This window comes from Littorina saxatilis, linkage group LG16, assembly GCF_037325665.1.
Source record: "Littorina saxatilis isolate snail1 linkage group LG16, US_GU_Lsax_2.0, whole genome shotgun sequence".
In the NCBI taxonomy this organism is placed as follows: Eukaryota; Metazoa; Mollusca; class Gastropoda; order Littorinimorpha; family Littorinidae; genus Littorina; species Littorina saxatilis.
In genome coordinates, this window is record NC_090260.1 from 27,280,817 (window position 1) to 27,304,942 (window position 24,126).

Here is a 24,126-nt window from a genome sequence, read left to right on the forward strand (position 1 = left end):
CTCGCGGCGTGGCAGTCGATGTAACTGAACCTTCCTGCCTTTAGGTGACCTTGACGCTTCCGCTCCACTGATACCGCGTTGTGAAAAAAGTCGTCGATGTGTGGCCACTCGGCAAAATTCCGCGCGACGCATAAAACGGCCTGCGGCGCATATACCGTAAAACGGCGTCCAAAGGGTTTAAAGTGTACTCATTCCAATTACGGAGCCTCAAAAGAGTTCCGTATTGTTATTTTTCGTCACTACCTCCCCGTGCCAGGAGTGGGTAAGTTGCGCGCCTGCTGCCTTCCTTGGATGTGGTAGCCGTTTCTCATGCTCCCTCTCCGGAATCGAACCCTGATTCCCCGCTACCCGTTGCCAACATGGTAGGCAGATCACGTACCATCGTCATTTGATAGGGCAGACATTTGAAAGATGCGTCGCCGGCTCGAGGCCATGCGATCGGCACAAAGTTATCCAGAGTCACCAAGGGACGGCTCCTTTTGAAGGGGGCCGACTGGTTTTGAACTGATAAAAGCGCTCTTCCCCTGTAACGGGTCAGAGCTGGTTGGCATGTATTAGCTCTAGAATTACCACAGTTATCCAAGTAGATTGGAATCATCTAAGAGGGCTGTCATACAGGCGACTCAGTCGTTGCGATTCAGTCGTCGCGATTCAGTCTTTGGCCGATCGCACATCACATCGTAGGCCATGACCCGTTACACTATGAACGATAGACGAACGATTGACGAACGATAACTCCACGCGAGCGGGGCGGAAGTGCCGTGTCACGGCAAACGCGCTTTGTGAGAGCAGACGCTAAATGTTCGAGCGTCGCTCTACCTTTCTGAACAATTCCTTTCAGCATCACGCCTTTGCAAGAAATAAAGTTCCCAGACAGCTGCAATTAATGTTTTCCGACCGCTGTACACGCCTAAAACGTCTCCTTTATATCTGAGTAAAAAACTGTTCTTCCAAAAAGTTTTGAATCGACGAAGAGACGCTGTACGCCACTGTCCGCCATTATTTTACGTCACGGCGTCAAGGCCGCAGCAACGCGTTCTGATTGGCTCTGTTGGCTCTGCCCCTGCGATTGACCGACGACTGGATCGCAGGAATAGAACATGTTCTAAACCTCAAAGCTACGAGGGAATCGCATGAGACTGAGTCGCAGACTTGTCGTAGCTGTTTTCTACGACTGAGTCGGCTGTGTGACAGGGTAAATCACGCGACTCAGTCGCATGTGTGACAGCCCTCTAAGGAACCTCGACTGATTTAATGAGTCATTCGCGGTAGATAGGTAAACAGACAGACAGACAGACAGAGAGAGAGAGACAGACAGACAGACAGAGTGTGTGTGTGAGTGTGTGTAGTGTGTGTGTGTGTCTGTGTGTGTGGGTGTGTGTGTGGGTGTGTGTGTGTGAGTGTGTGTGTGTGAGTGTGTGTAGTGTGTGCGTAAACTGTACGCTTGCAACATGTTTGCACGTGTGTACGTAACGATGTGTCTAATCAGATCAAATCAAATCAAATTAAATAACCGTTACAATCTCAATAAATGCGCCTTTTTGTGTGTGTACATGTGTATGTGTACGTACGCAGTGTATTTAGAATGTGCCAGTGTGTGTTCGTGTGTGTGCCCGTGCATGTGTGTGCGTGTATGCGTGTGTGTGTCGTCTAAATGAACCAAAATTCCATTCGAACCTTTATGCCAACTGATTGTACGTATGTTTAAATGACATTCTCTTATCTACACGACCGATACTATAAATACCCTGTCGGATGAAGATAAGAACATCCAGGTCTCACTCACAAACATTTCACCAACGAAACAAGGCATTGTTTGATTTGAGTTTAAAAGCAAACAAAAGCCAACAAATAAGCGCAAGCTTACTTTGGAGAAAATCAACATGTCATATTTGCTGACGTGTGCGATATATTTCATATCGTGCTTCTCGCATTGTGCACATTCTGCACCCTGTTGCGCACCGAAACAATGGGCTGCAGAGGTTAGTGTGATTACTATGGATACCGGTGCTGATTTTACTGATGGCAAAAAGGTATTGTCTTTCATCATTTTGTGTTCATGTGTTTTGACATTTCCGCCATTATGTTGCTGGCGTACGTTTAGTCATCTAATATAGGTCTATGGTTTAGTCGAGTGAAGACTTTGCTTCTTGTCTGAATTCTTCTTCTTCTATGTAAAAGTATGACAGATCTGTTGGCTGTTATGTTGTGGACAACAACAGCTACCCCCTCGCACCCCCCCCCCCCCCCAAATAGTTTGTGTCCTTCGTCAACAAAGAAACTACATTTTAGTATTAAGCCAGAACATTTCGCAATTTTCTTCTTTCCCGCAAGGGAATCTTATAGAAACTGTCAAGTAGAAAACAACAAAACGACACACAAAACTAGAAGGACAAAAGGTCAGGTTCGTCTAGCAAAAGTCTTAAAAATAGAAAATGGTGACAAGCAAACTAATTTTGAATTCTGTTCTATACATCATGTACTGTGTACCTCAAATTTAGAAGATAAAATATGTAAACCTGCTTTGACCTCTGTGGACCAGGATTACTACTGGGTGAGCTACGACCTTGACCGACAACAGATAGCCGTCATAACCTTTGACTCAAAATCGGATTTTTATCGACGCGAACTTCTGGACTACAAGAAGGTATGATCTGGAGAAGCGTCCAGAACAATAAGTAGTTAAAGGTGCTGAAACATTTGGATGCTCAGTGTTATTGAAAAGGAAGGGGACTTTCGGTAGGGGGTGGACGGTGGGTTAAATTGGTGGGGGTGGAAAAACATACAAACATTTATAAACATATAAAGACAAAACCACACACAGACACTCAGCCAAACAGACACAAAGACCCAGACACAGACACATACACACGTACGCACACAAACTATCTGTGTGTGTGTGTGTGTGTGTGTGTGTGTGTGTGTGTGTGTGTGTGTGTGTGTGACGGTGTGTGTGTGTGACGGTGTGTGTGTGTGTGTGTGTGTGTGTGTGTGTGTGTGTGTGTGTGTGTGTGTTTTCAAGGAAATATTGTAAGAAAACTGGCCTTAAATGTTTATTCTTGTTGACTAAAATTCAGTTCAGCCATCTCTCTCTCTCTCTCTCTCTCTCTCTCTCTCTCTCTCTCTCTCTCTCTCTCTCTCTCTCTCTCTCTCTCTCTCTCTCTCTCTCTTTCTCAAGCTCTCTCTCTCTCTTTCTCTTTCTCTCTCTCTATCTCTCTCTCTCTCTCTCTCTCTCTCTCTCTCTCTCTCTCTCTCTCTCTCTCGCTCTCTCCCTCTCTCTCTCTCTCTAACAAAGCAAGTCTTATTTATAACATTCAGCTTAGCACGCACATTATACACTACGTCACACCACTGCCGTTTAATTAGCATGAGCCGCGCAGGGTAAGTATGACGTCACGTCAGATGACAAGGAATTTACATGGATTGTGCAGGGTATGCATTACGTGACACCTGACGAACTCAACTGCTCAGCCAGCCCACTGAGTGGAACGATGAAACAATTCTGTGTTCCCCCTGCAGGAGGTAATAACAACAACAACAACAGCAACAGCAACGACGACGATGACGATAATGATGATGATGATGATAAAGTTGGCCAAAAAATTATTGCAACAAATTTCAAACCCAAATTAAAGCATTAATTCCTGTGTCATTTAATAAAAACTGTATATGCCAAAGAAGGCCGTTCACTTAACCTTCAGGATCACCATTTGGATTAAATATTTCTTTTACAGGGATCACGTGACCGCCGCTCAAGTAAGGGTACCCTCAAAATCGACCAGACAAAAACGGAAGAGCCGAATGAAAAATCGACAAAAAATCACAATAGGCAAAACTTTGCAACTTTGACATACGAGAAGAAAGTCAAACCAATTATCTACCCAGAAGAGATTATTTTGTTTTGCTACCTTGTGTGCTATTTGGGTTTGAAATTTGTTGCAATAATTTTTTGGCCAAGTTTAGAAGAAGAAGAAGATGACGAAGAGGAGAGAGAGAAAGAGACAGAGAGAAAGTGAGAGCGAGAGAGAGAGAAAGGGAGAGAGAGTGAGAGACATACAGACAGACAGACAGACAGACAGAAGGGGCCGGGGAGGGGGCGTTTGTCATGTAGGTTTACTTACTTGATCGCGAAAGAAATTTACATACTACTATAAGTCTTGAACCGCGAGCACCTTAAACTGCAGTTTTTGTTCTTGTTGTATTTGTTTTGGTTCTGGTGAATGTTTCGTTCTGTCTGTAACTTAACGTTCTACAAACGTACCTTTCTTGTTGAAAATAAAGTGGTTTTTGTTTTGTTTTGTTTTTTAAATTCTTAGGTACTAGTACTTTCAAAGCAAGACCAATAATTGTATTTTTCATCAAAACGCAGGTAACATTACACTGGATGTTCGCATGTTTTTCGGACTGTATCCTGATCCAAACCGTCGCCGGGGTGTGAGACGACATGCTCAACACTTCTCCGGAATCGTTTCCGACTTCCGCCGGAAAACAACGAACAATCCTCGGCAGAGACGGCGACCCAGGGGCCATCAAATAGTGAACGACAATTCGCCCGGAATGTACGCCGAAACCATTTACTATGAAACAAGTGACGTCATAGGCTACGTCACTGTGACGTCACAGACCTGCAATTTCGTCAGCGAAATGACCTACACCACGATGGATGACGGTCGTAAGAAGTGTTATATCTATAACGCCTCAGTGACGTACATTAATCCTTAAATTCTTCTAGAACCTCATCTTGCCCCCCCTCCCTCTCTGTCTGTCTGTCTATCCATCTATCTACGTTGTCTGTCTAATATATATATAAAAGATCTCTCTCTGTATGTATGAATTGAGTAATTTTCCCAATCTTTACAAAACAACACAATATTGCACGCACACACACACACACACACACACACACAGGTATTCATATTTTTTAAAAAGTATAAACTTCACTTCAGATTTGTAGAAGGTGAAAATGAAAAACTGATGAATGGACGGACGAATGTTTGTAAAAAAACAAAACGCCCCACAAAGATGCCCTTAGTGAAACGATAAATAAACGAAAGGCAAAAACAAGAAGACGACAAAATAGAAAGAGAAACAAAAAAACCGAAAAAACGAATACACATACAGAGGGAGACCTTTCAAGACCTCCACAAATCCGAAAAAAAATCAGGTCTGAAAAAGGAGGGATCGAGTCTTAAAACGGGGGTTTGTTTGCTTGTTTGTTTGCTTAACGCCCAGCCGACCACGAAGGGCCATATCAGGGCGGTGCTGCTTTGACATATATACGTGCGCCACACACAAGACAGAAGTCGCAGCACAGTCTCACCCAGTCACATTATTCTGACACCGGACCAACCAGTCCTAGCACTAACCCCATAATGCCGCCAGACGCCAGGCGGAGCAGCCACTAGATTGCCAATTTTAAAGTCTTAGGTATGACCCGGCCGGGGTTCGAACCCACGACCTCCCGATCACGGGGCGGACGCCTTACCACTAGGCCAAACGGGGGTACATTTACAGAGGTTATGAAAAAAAAAAAGTTTAAGAAAACAAAGTCTTAAAAGGGAGGAAGTCTTAACTTGGGGGCCTTGAAAGGAGGGTTCCACTGTATTATAATTTCCAGGACTGGTATGGCAGCACACGCAGTGGAACAACCTGACTGAGACCGTAGAGCCGGAATCATTCCAGATGCCGAAGTCCTGTTACCTCGTCGGAACGCCACACAGTCTGGTCAGTGCTCTCATTTTTACATTTAGACCAGTTTTGACTAAAATTTGTTTTAGCATAGAGGGGGAATCGAGATGAGGGTCGTGGTGTATACATGTATGTGTGTGTGTGTACAGTGATTCAGAGAAAACTACCGGACCGATTTTCATGAAGCTTTTCATGAGTGTTCCTGAGCATAATATCCCCACACGTACGTGTTTTTTCATTTTTTTGATAAATGTCTTTGATGACGTCATATCCGGCGTTCTGTGAAACTTGAGGCGTCACTGTCACGCTCTCATTTTTCAACCAAATTGGTTGACATTTTGGTCAAGTAATCTTCGACGAAACCCGGACTTTGGTATTGCATTTCAGATTGGAGGCTTACAAATTAATTAATGAGTTTGCTCATTAAAGTTGTCATTAAAATCGATTTTTCGCAAACAGATTTAAAATTGGATTGCGTTGTATTTCTCATACAAAAATATATAGATATGTCATGTTTACTCTAAATGCTCATAATGAATGGAAATAGGTTCAGTAAGTACTACGGACGCGTGATTCGCGGAGGCGAGCGTGACCCGTCTCGGTCTTCGGTATGGTTAGCCGAGACTATCTGAATGTAGTCTTGGCGATGATTGGTTTGTGGTGTTGATCTTGACTAAAATTTAATGTCTTTATATCGCTTCACGCGACTTGTTTATTTTCACAATTAGTCAAGTTTTGACTGATTATTTTCAGATCGCATGCGAATCGAGACGAGGGTGGTGGCGTGTGTGTGTAATTAGGCCTAAAAAAAAAATAGGTGTGGTTACGGTAACCCGACCTACCCTAATTTTAGGGGCCGATCCTATAACTTTTTATTACATTTGTCAAAACAAAAAAACAAAAAACGAGTGCAAAAAACGCAATGAAAGCGAAAGCGCCCGAGTCGCACACTTATTTCCCTGTCAAGTAGGTTTAATTTGTACACATTAGAAAAAAAAGTTAACCCCCAAAAAAAAGTGATTGCCTACCTACCTACCCTATTTTTTTTGGCTATGTTACCGTAACCACACCTATTTTTTTGTTTGGCCTTATTTGTATTTCTGAGCTTTTTAAGGCTGCAATCACGCATGACGCCAAAGATAATTACGTTCCGCTTCATGTCTCAGGTAAAATGTTGAACCAAATGACACTGCTCTTGGCTTTACTTACAGATTCACCCTGGTGGGAAAGCAAGACGATCTGGTGGAGTGCTGGCAAATATTCTGTCTTTATTCGACTTTTGATTCAATCGAGCTGTGCATGGCTAAAAATTAATAGTTTTTAACCAATGTGTTCTTGCTGTCATTCTGTTTTTACACAAACACACACACAGTCACACACTCGCGCAGACACACACACACACACACTGTCATCTCGCATGAATCTTTTTTCATCTTTATTTGGTGTTTAACATCATTTTCAACCACGAAGGGTTATATCGCGACGGGGAAAGGGGGAAGATGGGATAGAGCCACTTGTCAATCGTTTCTTGTTCACAAAAGCACTAATCAAAAATTTGCTCCAGGGCCTTGCAACGTAGTACAATATATGACCTTACTGGGAGAATGCAAGTTTCCAGTACAAAGGACTTAACATTTCTTACATACTGCTTGACTAAAATCTTTACAAAAATTGACTATATTCTATACAAGAAACACTTAACAAGGGTACAAGGAGAAACAAAATCCGTTAGTCGCCTCTTACGACATGCTGGGGAGCATCGGGTAAATTCTGCCCCCTAACCCGCGGGGGGAAATCTTTTTTCAGTGTTCTTGTTAGTCATTTTGATTTAACACACACACACACACACACACAGACAGATGATATGCAGATTTCAACTGGTTTATTTGACTAAACACTCTCTCCGCCAAATCCTGTTTCACAGGTTTTAGCGGATATCTCGATATCATTTCATCATCACGTCACAACTGTCCGTAGGTTAACGAGTAGGGTGAAAAAAGAAAGCTAAAGGTCAATGCATGGTGAGGCTGATCCATCTGCTCTATTTCAATTACAACAGATGTCGATGTATCTTCAAAAACACGCTTCTCATTGACATGAAACACAGAATCAAACCAAAATTTCACAAACATTAAAATAAAGCTTACACTTTTCAAGAAGTCATGTATAGTAAGTACTACATACACACAATAATATACAGTGTCTCCTTTAGAAGAAAAAAAAAAGAGAAAAAAAGAGAAATTAAGTTACGTGTAAGCTGTCAAGATAAGTAATTCTAGGTATGAATTCACAAACCCAGTACAGAATAAAAGCTATGTACATTTGTGAGATTCAAAAGGATATTGTATGCACACTTATCAAAAGCAGCAAAGCTAACAAACACATCTCATGCTGACAAAGCCTTAAAGCACGTCTACAACGGTGAGATACAATCCAGTTTCAAAACTACCCTTCATCCACAACTTCCATGACCAGAAATGTTCCACTTGTACAGAGCTGCCAATTAACCTCCGTAAAGCTTCAATTGTAGCAATCAATAAATTATGTAGGCGTAGCAAGTGGTGTTTAGGTGTAGCATTCTCTCAAATGCTAACTCAAACAAGAATTTACATTCGACTGAAGTTACACCAGAAAATAACAGCAGGAACACGGGCCTGTTAGAGACTGGCTGCAGTGCCACTTTTCAGTTTTTTCGGACAATTCTGACTGCTGACACAAAGTGAAAAGCAAATACCAGGACTCACACCAAAGAGGGATAGTGTTGTATGCATGCTGTTTGAGCGTAGCAATTCTTTGCTTGGCCTAACGTTGGCAGCAATTTCTACTACAATGTAGCATGCTACGCTGAAAGTGTAACAGTTAATTGCTAGAATTGGCAGCTCTTCAATCCTCAAAGACCAGGTGTATCAACTTTCCTTTGTCATCTGAGTAATCTACATGATTACACTTTTCCGCCACAGATATAGCTTGGAATGAAACTTGTTAAAACAGTAAGGCTTGGCATGGTCGAACATTTATCAAGCACTCGGAAAAAAAGCTTAGTCAAACAAAATTAACCTTTTCTTTGTTATCAATTTTTCCCCCTTTTTTGTTTGTTTGAAAACTTTCTTTTAACAATTCTTTGAATCTTTTAAAATTGTGCCTTTGTACTGCCTTGTTACTCCTTACATTTTTATTCTCAAATTTGTTTTTGTAATTGTTCACTTTTTAATTTTAACATGCACTAGCAGCAGCAACCACTACCAGTTGTCTCTAAAAGTTGGCGTTGCGTACCAAAGCAGACCCTAAGTGAAGCCTAGGTCTTACTACATTAACTCTAAGCTAGAAGGACATATACCTGCAGTTCCAAAGTAACAGAAATGTTTCTTGGATATAGAGGCTGTACATGCATGTGCATATCACATAAGACACTGTGAATTTAAATAACGGAGGTCTACTTGGAATAAACTCTAAGAGCATCGTACCATCATGCAAATCATGTGCATCACATCAGAAAGTCTCATGCATTTCATTATATCAAAAATGTCTCTAACAAGTTAACACACTCAAAACAACACAAAAAACAAAAAGACTCAATTGTCAGATCACAGTCGGCATGACAGTCAAGCACAACAGGAATCAATCAATCAATCAATCAATCGATCAAGTTCAACTTGTTGGTGATTCAGATTTCAGGGGAGGGTGGGTGAAGACAAAAAAGGTAAAACAACTGTCAAAAGATCTATCAAAAACTAAATCAACTAAGTTGTTAAAAAGAAAAATTGTTTACATATGTGAATAATTCACTGATTGTTCTTTCTGGCAAATCGCAACCACATGGGACCTGTCATCTGCTACAAAATAAATAATGCTATTTAATTAACACAAAGTATTCACTTTGGATTAAAGCATCTACAAAACACGTGAGTAACAGCCAACCCAGTTTGGGCTTGATTAACAACACACACTTTCAACAGCGGAGCTTCACTCAAAATGAAACTTTAGCATTCAAAATGTAACACCCACATGCACACGTTGTAAAAAATTGTAGGAAAAAAGAATGACAAATTCTGGGAATGAAGGATTTGGATTTGGTATCATAATTATATATATTTAATGTCTGAAAAATTCTAAAAAGGAAAAAGGTTACAATCACTATGAAGTAGCAGTACAGTAAAACCCCTCTAGCGACCTTGAAAATGTTGACAAAAATCGGTCCTTATGGAGGGGGGGTCCTTACAGAGGGAGGGGGCGGGGCCACAAAGAAAGTCACCTCAGATTTTCTTAAAAAAAGAAAACAGAAGTTTGAGTTGCTGACGACCGTTTCCTCAAGCAAACTGCTTCGATTTCATGTTTGACATTGTCGATGGTGTCCACCAGTTCTGGTGCATGTTTCAATGCAAAAAGAGTTAGTTTCTGAGCAAGCATTTCTTTACAGCAGTCCCTGCAATAATGATGAAGGCCCTCCGAGAAAGAGAGTGAAAAATCGGCCACCGTTCTCAGCATTGCGTATCTGTGTGTAACCTCTTTCATTGACAGGATACTCTTGTTTCCCTGCAGCCTTGACCAGTGAGTCGGTTACCTAATCTGTGAACCCTTCAGTTGTGTTGCTTTGTCAAAAGATAGACACAGTCAACTAGTTTTGCTCTGAGTGAACAGTACAGCTGGCCTCAATTAGCCGGTGACACCTCTCTGGCCACAGCACCAAACACTACATGGCTGGGGGGAGAGAGAGAGAGAGAGAGGGAGGGGGGGTAGCTGGCTAAACTCAGTGGGGTGTCCGGTGTCACTGAAGTCAGCAGGAAGAGCATTGGAGAGAAATAGAGAGGTGTACTCTTCCAAACAATTTCCAAGGATCAGTTGTCAGGGCTTAGGGTAGTCAGTGAGGAAGAGTGAGAGGGTTTGTGTACAGTCCGACTGAAGAGTGAAAAGTCACTGCCACAAGATCGGCATGCAGTCAATAAAGCCAGACAAGAAGAATGATTATGACATGCGGCTCTATCTGCTGGTTTTTTTATTCAAACTGGTTTTCAACGCTTATTCTCACAAAGCATCTGCACACCTGCCTCTGCCTCTGTGCTGTGTTTGTGTGGCTGCTTTCGTATGATGTCAGTGCATGGTGAGTGCGTTCACTGCCTTGTCAGTACTTCCCCACCTTTTTCAGAATGTTTTCGGCTTGGAGTTGGATAATTCTTTGAATTTGCGATTTTCCAACATCAAGACTTTTTGCAATCGCGATGGCAGTTTCTCCCTTTTTGTGTCTGTTCACAACATTCACTCGATTTTCGAGAGTTAAATATTTTCTTTTCTTTGTAGACGCCATGTCGATCTCCACTGCTCTTCTGTCCAAAGACTGTCTATTCTGACTGAATTGAACGGTGTGTGTTGGTCACGTGAGTTTGTTTTCTCGATGATTGGTTTGTGATGTTTACTCAGCCCACCCAACCATCACACCTCTCAGCGGTTAATTAGTGCCTTTGCTTACGCAAGACGGTTATAACTGGTTATAACGGTTTGTCAGTGATGCGTTACGCTGACTGAGTCTTGGCTTTGTCTGACAAAGTCGTTACACAAGCTGTAAGGTCGGTCCTTAGACGTTAGAGCGGGGTGGTCGCTACACTGGTGACAACTATATAAGGAAACACATCGGTTAAAAAAAAAAGGGTCGTTGTGGCGGGGTAGTCCTTAGAGAGGGGGGTCGTTGTGAGGGGTTCCACTGTAACAGTATTACAATGCGTTGCAAGTCAACCATCAATACAGTCTAGTTTCTTTTTTCATGTTAGCTACAACTACCACACATTTCCTCATTTGTTGTTTGACAATCTCTAAGCATTGACACTTTAACAATTATGGGGAACAATGGAAATTAAAAGATATTTCTAAACAAAAAAATCAAATAACAATTTAAAAGTCAGTACTATGTATTGTGTATGCGTCATCTGCACCTCGGACAGACTTGTCAAAAATAGCCACTGGGCACATTCAAACAACTAATACTAAATATCAACTCACAGTCCGGTCAGTCTGTGTCCACACGTCTTTTACAGTCAACAAGGACCAGGTAAGCAGGAACTAACTACCTGGTATAACACTAAATACCCGTCAGTTGACAGGCAGAATAACGAGCCCTATTTCTGAAACAGAGAGAACTGTATACAATTGTCCAAGCACTAACAATTTTTCCAAGCACCTACAGCCTAACACAATCAACATTACACTCCCATCTGCATTAACCCAATGCCTTGAACATAAATCTCCTATCTGCAGAAACAGCCTCAAATGCGCCTTCAAAATAAATCACCTATCTTCAACTAAAACTCCCACCTCCATTAACCCAACCCCTTGAACATAAATCTATCTGCAGAAACAACATCCAATACACCTTCAACATAAATCTCGTTTTTGCAGAAACAACATCAACAACACCTTCAACATAAATCTGCAGAAGTAGCCTCAAATACACCTTCAACATAAATCTATCTGCAAAAGTAGCCTCAAATACACCTTCAACATAAATCTATCTGCAAAAGTAGCCTCAAATACACCTTCAACATAAATCTCTGCAGAAACAGCCATGCACAAACATAACTCTCTTATGTGCAGTCAAAGAGCCTCAAACGTCCAAACACCAACCCCGCCTACAAAAACGCGGGTGCACGGTCCACCACACAAACCAGCCTCCTAGCTAACACGCTCAGAAGAACTTGACGTTCTCGTCGGTGGGCACGGACGTGAGGGAACCCTCGGAGCCAGCCATCCCGTCGCCAGCCATGATGTTGAAGCTGGGGACGGAGCTGATGCCGGTGATGGGGGGTAGGAGATCCCTGTCGCGCACGTCGGTGGCAGTGATGATGCGCATGGTGTTGGTGGAGCCAGAGCCAGGCTTCCAGCCGGTCAGCACCACAATAGGGTCGCCCGGCTTGACGAAGTTGCGCTCGTGGGCCAGGTACATGGCCTTCCAGATGCGACGGTCAACGTCCGCCGTCCACTGGTTCATCTTGGGGTCTGCAACGCACACAGAGAGAAAGTTGAAGCTTTACGCCCTCACAGCAAAGCCATTAGGGGCATGTGAGAAGGGAAAACCCCACTTTGCTCGGCAATGCACACAACACAGGAGGGATTATATGTGACCTGATAAGCTTCATGGCAGCAACAAGCTGAAAACCATGCACCAAATGAAAAGCTGACATTGCAGGCATCTTGAACTCAAACTCAGGCCTAGACGCTGCACGAAATTTGAAGCAGGCGATCTTGATACAGTTTTGCTCGATTTTATTAACGAAGAGGCTTGAAAACAGTTACATAAACAAAGGTTTGTCCCTAAAATAAACTCAAACTCAGGACATGATAATGTAGACTTCATGTTTTCAAGTCTCTCGGTCCATAAAATGTATGACTCTGTGATAGGACTATTGGGTAACTGTGTCCCTCAAGTGTCCAGTGTGGCTGGTTTTGAGTTGAAGACGCCATTCCAAGTTACAGTGGATCCCTCTTTTAAGACCCTGGCCTTTCAGTTCAACACCTCCATTCGTCGTCGTTCGTGGGCTCAAACTCCCACGTTCACTCATGTTTATACAAGAGTGGCTTTTTACGTGTATGACCGTTTTTACCCCGCCATTCAGGCAGACATACGCCGCTTTTGGAGGAAGCATGCTGGGTATTTTTGTGTTTCCCTAACCCACCGAACTCTGACATGGATTACAGAATCTTTTCCGTGCGTACTTGGTCATGTGCTTGCGTGTACACACGAAGGGGGATAAGGCACTTAGCAGGTCTGCACATAAGTTGACCTGGGAAATCGGAAAAATCGCCACCCTTAACCCACCAGGCGGTAGCGACAGTGATTTGAACTCACGACCTTCCGATCAAGAGACCGATGTCTTATCCACTAGTCTACTGCGCCTGTTCAACACCTGAATTTCTATGACCACAATTTTCCAGATTTTCTGCTAATAAAATGACTAAATCTTACCTCCGATCTAAGCTATAAGACTCAGGGCGGGGATGTAGCTCAGTCGGTAGCGCGCTGGATTTGTATCCAGTTGGCCGCTGTCAGCGTGAGTTCGTCCCCACGTTCGGCGAGAGATTTATTTCTCAGAGTCAACTTTGTGTGCAGACTCTCCTCGGTGTCCGAACACCCCCGTGTGTACACGCAAGCACAAGACCAAGTGCGCACGAAAAAGATCCTGTAATCCATGTCCGAGTTTGATGGGTTATAGAAACACGAAAATACCCAGCATGCTTCCTCCGAAAGCGGCATATGGCTGCCTAAATGGCGGGGTAAAAACGGTCATACACGTAAAAGCCGTGGGAGTTTCAGCCCATGAACGAACAAACAAAGCTATAAGACTCTACATTATAAGGCCAAAAACATAAATAGGTGTGGTTAAGGTAACATAGCCAAAAAAAATAGGGTAGGAAGGTAGGCAATCACTTTTTTTTTTTTAACTTTTTTTTCTAATGTGTACAAATTAAACTTACTTGACAGGGAAATAAGTGTGCGACTCGAGCGCTTTCGCTTTCATTGCGTTTTCCGCACTCATTTTTTTATTTTTTACAAATGTAATAAAAAGTTATAGGGTCGGCCCCTAAAAAAAAAGGTAGGTTGGGTTACCGTAACCACACCTATTTTTTTTTTTTAGGCCTAAGACCCGACTTAATCAGGTTTTTGGAGGTCTTATAAGGGGCGGTCCACTGTACTGGGCCAAAGAGGCACGGGCTAAAGAAAACTGCTACATGTACTACTATATACTTGCATGCCACAGTCATGTGTCAGAACACAGAAATGAACAAACAATTTTATGTATACAGTTACTAATCTGCACTTCTGATTGAGTAACACAGCCATCACAGGTTACATCTATCTAAAACTATGAAGTAATTACAGAAAAATCAGTCTAAGCTGTTTCAAGTATTATGTGCTTGAGCTGTCTCCCTCCAAATTCACAAATTGAAGCAGCCATTATATCATCTTTTATGACAAAATAATCAGTTGAGATTTTGCACACAAAAACAGACGCGACACCAAGATTTCACACAAGCACATTGAGTAATCCACTAAGCTGTTCAAGAGTTGCATTACTTTATAATTATAGACTTAACCAAAATAAATCTTGAATTGAAATTCTTTTTCTCAGACCGTCAAACCAAAACTACGAAGAACATTAATAACATTCTGAAAGTCAAGAAAAAAAAGAAGGTGAAAACCCACAACGGTATGAACAGTAAAGAAAGAAATACATAAAATTCATCCCTCCATGATTTATGTTCTAATGTAACATGTGACCACTTAATCTCCCGTCTCTGTAAAAGCAGGTTTAGGGAAATATACGTATTGTGCTAATTAAGCAGGAAAGCGCGCTTTTCTGTATTCTTGTTAACTTTCTGAGCTTGTTTTGAATACAACCTATCATATCTATATGTTTTTGGAATCAGCAAATGATAAAGAATAAGATGAAATCATTTTTGGATCGATTTCTTAAATTTTAATCGTAAGACTAATTAATCTATTTTCGTTAATTGTGATCACATTTTAAGAGTAAACATGACATATGTGTATATTTTTAGATTCAGAATGTGATGAAGAATACGATGCAATCAATTTTAAATCTGTTTGCAAAAAATCGATTTTAATGGCAACTTTAATGAGCAAACTCATTCATTAAATTTTAAGCCTCCAAGCTCAAATGCAATACCAAAGTCCGGGCTTCGTCGAAGATTACTTGACCAAAATTTCAACCAATTAGGTTGAAAAATGAGAGCGTGACAGTGCCGCCTCAACTTTCACGAAAAGCCGGATATGACGTCATCAAAGACATTTATCAACAAGTCGCGCAAGGTGAAATTACTACATTTAGTCAAGCTGTGGAACTCACAGAATGAAACTGAACGCACTGCATTTTTTCACAATGACCGTAGTCCGTCGCTAGTGCAAAAGGCAGTGAAAGTGACGAGCCTGTTTAGCGCGGTAGCGGTTACGCTGTGCTGCATAGCACGCTTTACTGTACCTCTCTTCGTTTTAACTTTCTGAGCGTGTTTTTAATCCAAACATATCAGATCCAGACCTGTTTACCCTAAACCTGAGGCAAGAGTACTTTTTCAAAAAGTTGAGTGTATTTTTCAAAAAGTTGGTGTACTTTGCAAGCAAAGCCATATGGGCTAGGGAAAACGTACGCGTGGGTGCAAACGTGTTTGTGTAAGAATAGCATGTCTTGTGAACATATTTTATTTACCTGTCAGTTTATAACATTATAACCAGTGTCTTCCAAGCAGATTGATAATGAAAAGATGAAGTTCGTGAAATAACATCTGCGGTTGACAGTGGCAAGTTCATTTTTACAATCATCTCAGAAAACATTGCTTCAGCACGGACTACAGCCTTTTCTTCTGGCAGGATTTGCTTTGCGGGAATGAACTTTATAATTCCTTGGCAGCTTTCAGCGGATTTCTTTGCAGCAACCTTGTCCATGTGAGTTTTGGAACTACAGTGTCGTTCGATGTCATATTTTCCCAGCATGGGCAACGGAGAAATCTGATTTACAATACTTGCAGTGTGCATGACTTTTTCCCATAGTAGACTCCACAATTCCTGGCTCTTTCTTATATTTCTCCAAGAAAATCTGGTGCTTCTGCTGTTTAGACTTGGTACAGTCATCCGAAACTGGCACATTTTACCGCTTCATTTTCCCACGATTGTCCAGACGATCGCACGTGCCAACAACTGAACAAGGTTTCGACAGCTGAAGACTCGCTGTCATGGTTATCTCCCTTCGACCAAAACCGTTATCGGTTGTACCATCCCGTAATCAGCACACCAACACCGGAAAACGTATTCTAGATTTTTTCTTATGCGTATTTTGTGCGCGTGTCGCGTATTTGCGTACTGATAATAATTTGGCGTACAAAATACGCCCAAATCGTACTGGTAAACAGGTCTGCATATCTATATGTTTTTGGAATCAGGAACCGACAAGGAATAAAATAAAATTGTTTTTAAAACGATTTCGGAAATTTAATTTTAATCATAATTTTTATATTCTTAATTTTCAGAGCTTGTTTTTAATCCGAATATAACATATTTATAGGTTTTTGGAATCAGAACATGATGAAGAATAAAATAAAAGTAATTTTGGATCGTTTAATAAAAAAATAATTTTAATTACAATTTTTAGATTTTTAATGACCAAAGTCATTAATTAATTTCTAAGCCTACATGCTGAAATGCAATACCGAAGTCCGGCCTTCGTCGAAGATTGCTTGGCCAAAATTTCAATCAATTTGATTGAAAAATGAAGGTGTGACAGCGCCGCCTCAACTTTTACAAAAAGCCGGATATGACGTCATAAAAGATATTTATCGAAAAAATGAAAAAAACGTCTGGGGATAGCATACCCTGAGGAACTCTCATGTAAAATTTCATAAAGATCGGTCCAGTAGTTTACTCTGAATCGCTCTACACACGCACACGCACAGACACAGACACCACGACCCTCGTCTCGATTCCCCCTCTATGTCAAAACAATTAGTCAAAACTTGACTAAAAGTAAAAAAATTAAATAAAAGGTCTGGAGATACCATACTCAGGATCTCTCATGTCAAGTTTCATGAAGCTCGGTCCAGTAGTTTTCTCTGAATCGCTCTACACACACACACAGACACACACACAGACACCACGACCCTCGTCTCGATTCCCCACTCTACGTAAAAACATTTAGTCAAAACTTGACTAAATGTAAAAAACAACAACCCATAATGGCCAATAGAGAGTGTCTGCAGTGCCACCCAACAGCCTGGACAATGCTTTGTGACACAAATTCTGACCGCTTCATGGAGTGAGAATCAAAAATGAGTAGCAGGACTCGCATGTTTGTGATTACAGCTTGGCGTTACAGCGTAGTTAATTTGTCTTAAAACAATTTGCATGTTAAGCTGAAAGCGTAAAAACAGTTAATTGGCAGCTCTGTTAGAGATTTACAATTGGCTACAGTTCATACAAATAATAATACACAAAAACGCAATCATCCCAAGAAAACTGATGTGTAGAAATAATATGCCTGTAACAACCAAACGTACACCTTTAACAAGGTATTAATTCATCTTACTCAAGTTGCACATAAATGGATCCAAGAAGCAAGTATAGAACTTCAAAGCTTATTTCTACACGTACTCAAGCACCGTTAAGCCTCAAAAGGGTATAGTTATCATCAGGCACTGTGACCCTGCAAAACTGGATTCACTCACAGGTCAGAGGGTAGTGTGGCCTTACAAATTAAGTCACACAGACTATCTAAGAACACTTGACGACTCTAGAAACAAGGAAATGGCAAAATCAACTGTAACACATCAACTATACTACAGAAATTCTAACATTTTAGGAGAAAGAAAGAAAAACTGAAAATAAGATCAAATGAACACCGATCAGTAAACAAAAACACTAAACAGGTCAGAAAATGATCAGAAATTAAGAAAAGAATCAGAAATTGAGAACAATGATCAGATGACTCACTTTCACATGACAATGTGATATTTTGTATTCCTTCTTCAGCATTATCTTAAAATAGGATGGAACATTAACGTGATCATCAAACTTGTTCAAGACTACATTAGTTCTTGCATGCATGCAAACCCTGAAAGATGTTTCAATAAAAAACCCGACAGGTAGAGCGTAAGGAGAGCACTTAAACCCAATACACTGAAAAATAATCTGCCATCTTAGTAACATGAAATCCAATAAAAAATGTCCTTTCTGATTTGTTTTCTGGTCTTTGTTTGTTTCCCTCATACTCTTCATGCTTCGTGAACGTTCGGTTGAAATCAGTTTTCACTGGGTATAGATGACAGATGTGTGCATCTCGCTGAAAGGTGACGTTTGCCGGTTTTTATAAACATCACAGTATGTTCAGTATACTGTCACAGGGGATGTTAACCAGCATGCACACAACAATCCATGAGATCGCCAGGCATATTTTTAGGAGGAGGTGGCTCACTGATCATTTGCAAAAGACTTAATTCATGCTCCACTCAAACCAAAGATAACCAGAACAAAAAGGAAAAAAGCAATACAAAGCAGGCAGTATAACTGCACGATGAAACTGTTCTCAAAATGAACCAAACTTTGATTGACATGCGCAACTTACTTCTCTGTTCACTTACATGAAAGCAAAGCCCTGATCTCTGGAATATTCTGTTTGAGGCTAAACCTTACAGGGGACTGTGTGTGTGTGTGTGTGTGTGTGTGTGTGTGTGTGTGTGTGTGTGTGTGTGTGTGTGTGTGTGTGTGTGTGTGTGTGTGTGTGTGTGTGAGTGTGTGTGTGTGTGTGTGTGTGTGTGTGTGTGTGTGTGAGTGTGTGTGTGAGTGTGTGTGTGTGTGTGTACATGCGACCGTCCTTTCAGTCCAGTAAATGAATTGCTGAGAAACAAATGGTATCTAATTTTGTGGTACAGTGGAACCCCCCTTTTAAGAAAGCCCTCCCCCCCCCCCCCCCCCCACTTATAGACCTCCTTTTTAAGTCCCTCCATTCTTAAAACGTTCAGTTCACAGCCTCCGTAAATTTAACTCCATTTTAAGACTGTCTCCCTTTTCTTAGATCTGTGAAGGCCGTGAAAGTGGAGTTTGACTGTAATAAACATTTTCCTAAATATCGCCGCAAGGGTTTTTATGCACTGTGGAAAAGTTGCATTCCATGAAGGTGAGGCGACAATATAAAAACGCCAATAGCTTCACACTAGTGAACAATTGAGCTCCCATGTGCACGTTTTCAAAAGAAACATTAGTCATGGAGCAAACTGTGATGCTATCAGCATGTTCACTGTGAGTCTCAACTCACTTTCAAGGAATACAACTCTTCCAAAGTGCATAAAACCATGACAGAGTTACTTCCCAACGCTTAATACAGAGGTCCTTTTATGACCTCCAAAAATCTGAGAAGATCAGGTCTTCAAAAGGAGAAGAGTCTTAAATTTGGGCGTAAATTTACAGACGTCATGAACAGAAGAGTATATAACAAAAATCAATGTCTTTAAAAGGCGGTAGTATTAAAGTGTGGGCCTTAAAGGCGAGGTTCCACTGTATTGTACTGGCTCCTAAAGAAAAGCAGGTCTGTTTTCATTAGCCTACATGCATGTATTTGCAAGACGGCCAAAGGTTTGAGAAAAACAGAAAACAGGTTGAACAGAAAGAGGTAGAGGGGATAATGTGTGGGATTGTGTTGGAATCAGGAATCGGCAGGAAAGCGTTTTTTTCCCAGGCAATTGCACAAACATTTGAACCTGTCAACATAATTTCACTGTTGCAGTGTCTAAAATCAGTCATCCTCTGTGTGATGTGAAAATGTAATAGTTGCAACCGGTTTCACGCAGCCGGTATCAAAACGCATCAGAAAATCAAACTAAGTACATCCATCCACAAAAAAAGACAGACAATGTTTTTTCTCACATGTTCTTTCTGATTTTACGATTTTTTTTTTCTTTCTATGTTCTTTTCTTATTCAGTTTCTCTTTGAAGGTGCATCAAAACCTTAAATGTACAAGGTTACCACCCAAAAATAGTTTCACAAGTCCTTCTGCCAAGCCACAGTCAACAGCAGTATACAGTTTAAAAGTAAAACCATTCTAAATCATCTTGCAAAGAAAATATCCCTCGATCTCTATAGCATGTCCAATCTAGTTACACAGCAGTGAATAAATGTCATGATTGTTGCATTACTAAAACGATACCAATTAGTCAAATCAAACTGCCAGAGGGAAACCAAAGTATCAGTATTCCCTTGCAAGGCTAATTCCTTTAAGGATTGTGCAGTTACAAATGTCTTTCTTTTTACATGAATCATCATAAAGTATTGGATGTAATTAAAGTTCCGCTGTCACCTGACATCTTCCTTCATCAAGCCTTTCTTATTGCACTTTTCCCTATTATCACAGATTTATAGCTTTGCCCAAATGTTACATGTATAACTTAATTTGCTCTCTTGCCAAAATGCCACATGTATAATTTAATTTGTTCCCTCGCCAAAATATAACGAGGCTGTATACAGGTTTTAAGGTGGCTGCCCTACGCACCCTCGCAAATTATCACGCTGGCCTGGTGTGTCAGAAGAATCAGCGTCCACCAAAACACACGAGGTGACTAGTCGAACATCTCTACTCTCCTAACATGAAGCCTAATGCACATCACCAGCTCAGACCAAACCAGCAGAATCAATCAATCAATCGCCCTCTGCATGGCCAATGAATCCGTCCAACAGGCTGACTGGCATACCCTTTTCGGGAACCAGGATAATTCTGATGGTGCTGGTATTACCTACGCCCGGCCGACTGCCGCAGACAACCACCAGTGGGATTCCTGCTGCAATGGCATAATTCTCCCGCGCTAACGCAACCGCGTAGTTCAGTCGACGATCGATGTCTTCCGTCCATACCTCCTGACTATTAGCTAAGGGAGGAAAAGTAGTGGGAAAAAAAGGGGGAAACAGACCCGAGAAGTAGGTGGGTGGGGGGGGGGGGGGGGGGGACGAGAGAGAAGGATCGAGAGAAAAGGATCGAGAGAGTAGTAAAGGAATACCGTAAGTGTGTATAAAATTGATTTCGTGTGATATGAATGGGTAAAAAAATCAAAATTAAAAAGATAACAAAACGCGAATGATTCAGTAAAAAGAAAGTCGTTTTTGATGTGTGTTTTCGTTTTTGTTTTGACATGCAAGTCATAGAAATAGGTAGACAAATCAAAGCAGTTCATAAGAGTACAGTGTAATGTGATGTAATTGTATTGTACAAGTGTTTGATGGGGCAACAGAAAAAAAGGGGGTAAAAAAAGAAGAAAAGTGTTAGTATTTTTCAAAGTGTCCGTGCAAGTGACATTCGATGGTTCCATGCACTCTACTTAGTAACAGTCCCATTTCAATCTGATTAGTTCTGTCTTTCATTATATGAATACTGTAATGCTTGTCCCATGCACATGCATGCATATATATATATATATGGAGCGCAGAGAGAGAGAGAGAGAGAGAGAGAGAGAGAGAGAGAGAGAGAGAGAGAGAGAGAGAGAGAGAGAGAGAGAGAGAGAGAGAGAGAGAGAGAGAGAGATTTAATAAAGCAAACTCGCACATGCAATTTAAAATAGAAAGGGTTAACTGCACAGTCGTTCCCGTGAAAACTGTATGGCTCCATATCTGAGATCTTAATGCCAGACTTTTAAATGGGATGAAATGTCTCTTCACCCAAACCCATCATATTGACAGCTGAATCTGTGCGGATCCTGTCAGATTGTCACTAATTTCCGTTCAGAAACAAATTCATGAAAGAAAAACCACAGACCGTAGCTTTTTGCTATGTGTGGAAGAGGACCAGGGATCATCTTGTCCCACACAAAAGCCTAATGGATATAGAGGGGGGAAACAGACCAGAGAAGTAGGTGGGGGGGGGGGGGGGGGGTCGAAGAGGACCCGGGATTATCTTGTCCCACACAAAAGCTAAATGGGTATAGAGGGGGGAAACAGACCAGAGAAGTAGGGGGGGGGGGGGGGGGGGGGGGAGAGGACTAGGGATCATCTTGTCCCACACAAAAGCCTAATGGGTATAAAGGGGGGAAACAGACCAGAGACGTAGGGGGGGGGAGAGGACCAGGGATCATCTTGTCCCACACAAAAGCCTAATGGATATAAAGGGGGGAAACAGACCAGAGAAGTAGGGGGGGGGGGAGAGGACCAGGGATCATCTTGTCCCACACAAAAGCCTAATGGGTATAAAGGGGGGAAACAGACCAGAGAAGTAGGGGGGGGGGGGGGGGAGAGGACCAGGGATCATCTTGTCCCACACAAAAGCCAAATGGGTATAAAGGGGGGAAACGGACCAGAGAAGTAGGGGGGGGGGGGGGGGGGGGAGAGGATCAGGGATCATCTTGTCCCACACAAAAGCCTAATGGGTATAAAGGGGGGAATCAGACCAGAGAAGTAGGGGGGGGGGGGGAGAGGACCAGGGATCATCTTGTCCCACACAAAACCCTAAAGGGTATAAAGGGGGGAATCAGACCATAGAAGTAGGGGGGGGGGGGGAGAGGATCAGGGATCATCTTGTCCCACACAAAAGCCTAATGGGTATAAAGGGGGGAATCAGACCAGAGAAGTAGGGGGGGGGGGAGGACCAGGGATCATCTTGTCCCACACAAAAGCCTAATGGGTATAAAGGGGGGAAACAGACCAGAGAAGTAGGTGGGGGGGGGGGGGGGAGGGGGTCGAAGAGGACCAGGGATCATCTTGTCCCACACAAAAGCCTAATGGGTATAAAGGGGGGAAACAGACCAGAGAAGTAGGGGGGGGGGGGGGGGAGGGGAGGACCTGGGATCATCTTGTCCCACACAAAAGCCTAATGGGTATAAAGGGGGGAAACAGACCAGAGAAGTAGGGGGGGGGGGGGGGGGGGAAGAGGACCAGGGATCATCTTGTCCCACACAAAAGCCTAATGGATATAGAGCTGGTGCACTGAGCACTACTGTTTTTACGGGAAGGTCGACTATGCCTTTAATTTATCATCAACTATTTAAACTATTGCAGAGTAGACAGAACTCAAAAATGAATGACAGGCATAACGTTTAGAGCATAGTTAAAATATGCACTTGCATTATGGAAATTAAAACAGGCATGTTACTTCAGCAGATTATTTTGGATTAAAAAAAAAAAAAAAAAGATTTGCACTCTCATCAGACTTGTGTATTCCCAAATTTACTTCAGGTTTTAAAAAGTTCCAAAAAGTTAAAGAAAGTAAATAATAGTTTACTTTACCACACAAAAGCATAATTCTGAGGTGCAATATGATCAAACACTCACACATAGCTATGTCAGTGGGGAAAAAAAAAAAATCATTATCAAATCAATTTAAAAATTAAATAAAATAAAAACCGAGAACACAGTCACAGACGCAATTAAAAATGCAACCCAAAGTCTAACAGGACACTGTAAGACTAATGCTTCTACAAAGACTTGAAAAGAAAAAATGAAAAAAAACTCAGCAAATCTCTACCACCCAAAAGCAGCTAGTTTTAAATGCATACAAGCACAGGCAGACAAGATCAAAAGAGGAAGGAGCAGGGTCATTCTTCAAAGCTGGCCCACTGGGTTTAACGTTTACGCGGCCAATTTTATTAACATTTTTCACTTCGGAACTTTAGCCATAGATTTTGGTCAAATCAATCGATGCCATTACCACTTCATTTCCCTGCCTACTAATTACGTTCGGTAACTGAACAAAATTTAAAGAGTCGTAACAGCAGGCGTATGATCGGACGACAGAAGATGGGACATTAATTTCAATACAAAGAATTATTTAAAAACACATGAAAATCAAATTCTTCATTTTATTCTTATGAAGTGTTTGTCAAGACTTAATCGAATTTAGCATAATGAACAGAAATCAAGAGACTAATACTTTCCATTGACCACTCGAAATGTTACAAGCATGAAAAGGACT

General features: G+C 41.7%; 2 protein-coding genes across 8 annotated transcripts in view; one reads left to right on the forward strand and one right to left on the reverse strand.

Moving 5' to 3' along the window:
• The first annotated feature begins 1,789 nt into the window (after window positions 1–1,789).
• Window positions 1,790–7,382, forward strand: LOC138950726 (uncharacterized). Of its 2 annotated transcripts, none has more exons than XM_070322453.1 (6): window positions 1,790–2,033; window positions 2,543–2,647; window positions 3,432–3,522; window positions 4,370–4,672; window positions 5,618–5,724; window positions 6,900–7,382. In XM_070322453.1, the coding sequence occupies exons 1-6, from the start codon at window positions 1,884–1,886 to the stop codon at window positions 6,969–6,971; spliced, it is 828 nt and encodes a 275-aa protein (XP_070178554.1). In that variant the 5' UTR covers window positions 1,790–1,883; the 3' UTR covers window positions 6,972–7,382. The 2 variants fall into 2 exon arrangements, with proteins under 2 accessions (XP_070178554.1, XP_070178556.1); XM_070322455.1 differs by having other exon boundaries at window positions 1,790–1,982.
• Window positions 7,383–7,555: 173 nt separating this feature from the next.
• Window positions 7,556–24,126, reverse strand: part of LOC138950721 (pyruvate kinase PKM-like) — a 51,478-nt gene continuing 34,907 nt past the window's right edge. For 4 of the 6 annotated variants that reach the window (XM_070322446.1, XM_070322448.1, XM_070322445.1 and 1 more), the window contains 2 exons: window positions 18,173–18,217; window positions 7,556–12,672 (listed from right to left, as the gene is read on the reverse strand). In XM_070322446.1, the coding sequence (XP_070178547.1) occupies window positions 12,362–12,672; window positions 18,173–18,217 (356 nt within the window). In that variant the 3' untranslated portion in view covers window positions 7,556–12,361. Of the gene's footprint in view, window positions 12,673–18,172; window positions 18,218–20,088; window positions 21,098–24,126 lie in introns of those variants that run through there. The other 2 variants (XM_070322444.1, XM_070322447.1) reach the window with 2 other exon arrangements.

Excerpts from the sequence above, each read along its gene's own strand:
- LOC138950726 (XM_070322453.1), top strand. The coding sequence starts at position 1,884 with ATGTCATATTTGCTGACGTGTGCGATATATTTCATATCGTGCTTCTCG. Across the intron at positions 2,648-3,431 it reads AACTTCTGGACTACAAGAAG|GGTATGCATTACGTGACACC; the intron begins GTATGATCTGGA and ends TGGATTGTGCAG. Across the intron at positions 5,725-6,899 it reads TCGGAACGCCACACAGTCTG|ATTCACCCTGGTGGGAAAGC; the intron begins GTCAGTGCTCTC and ends CTTTACTTACAG.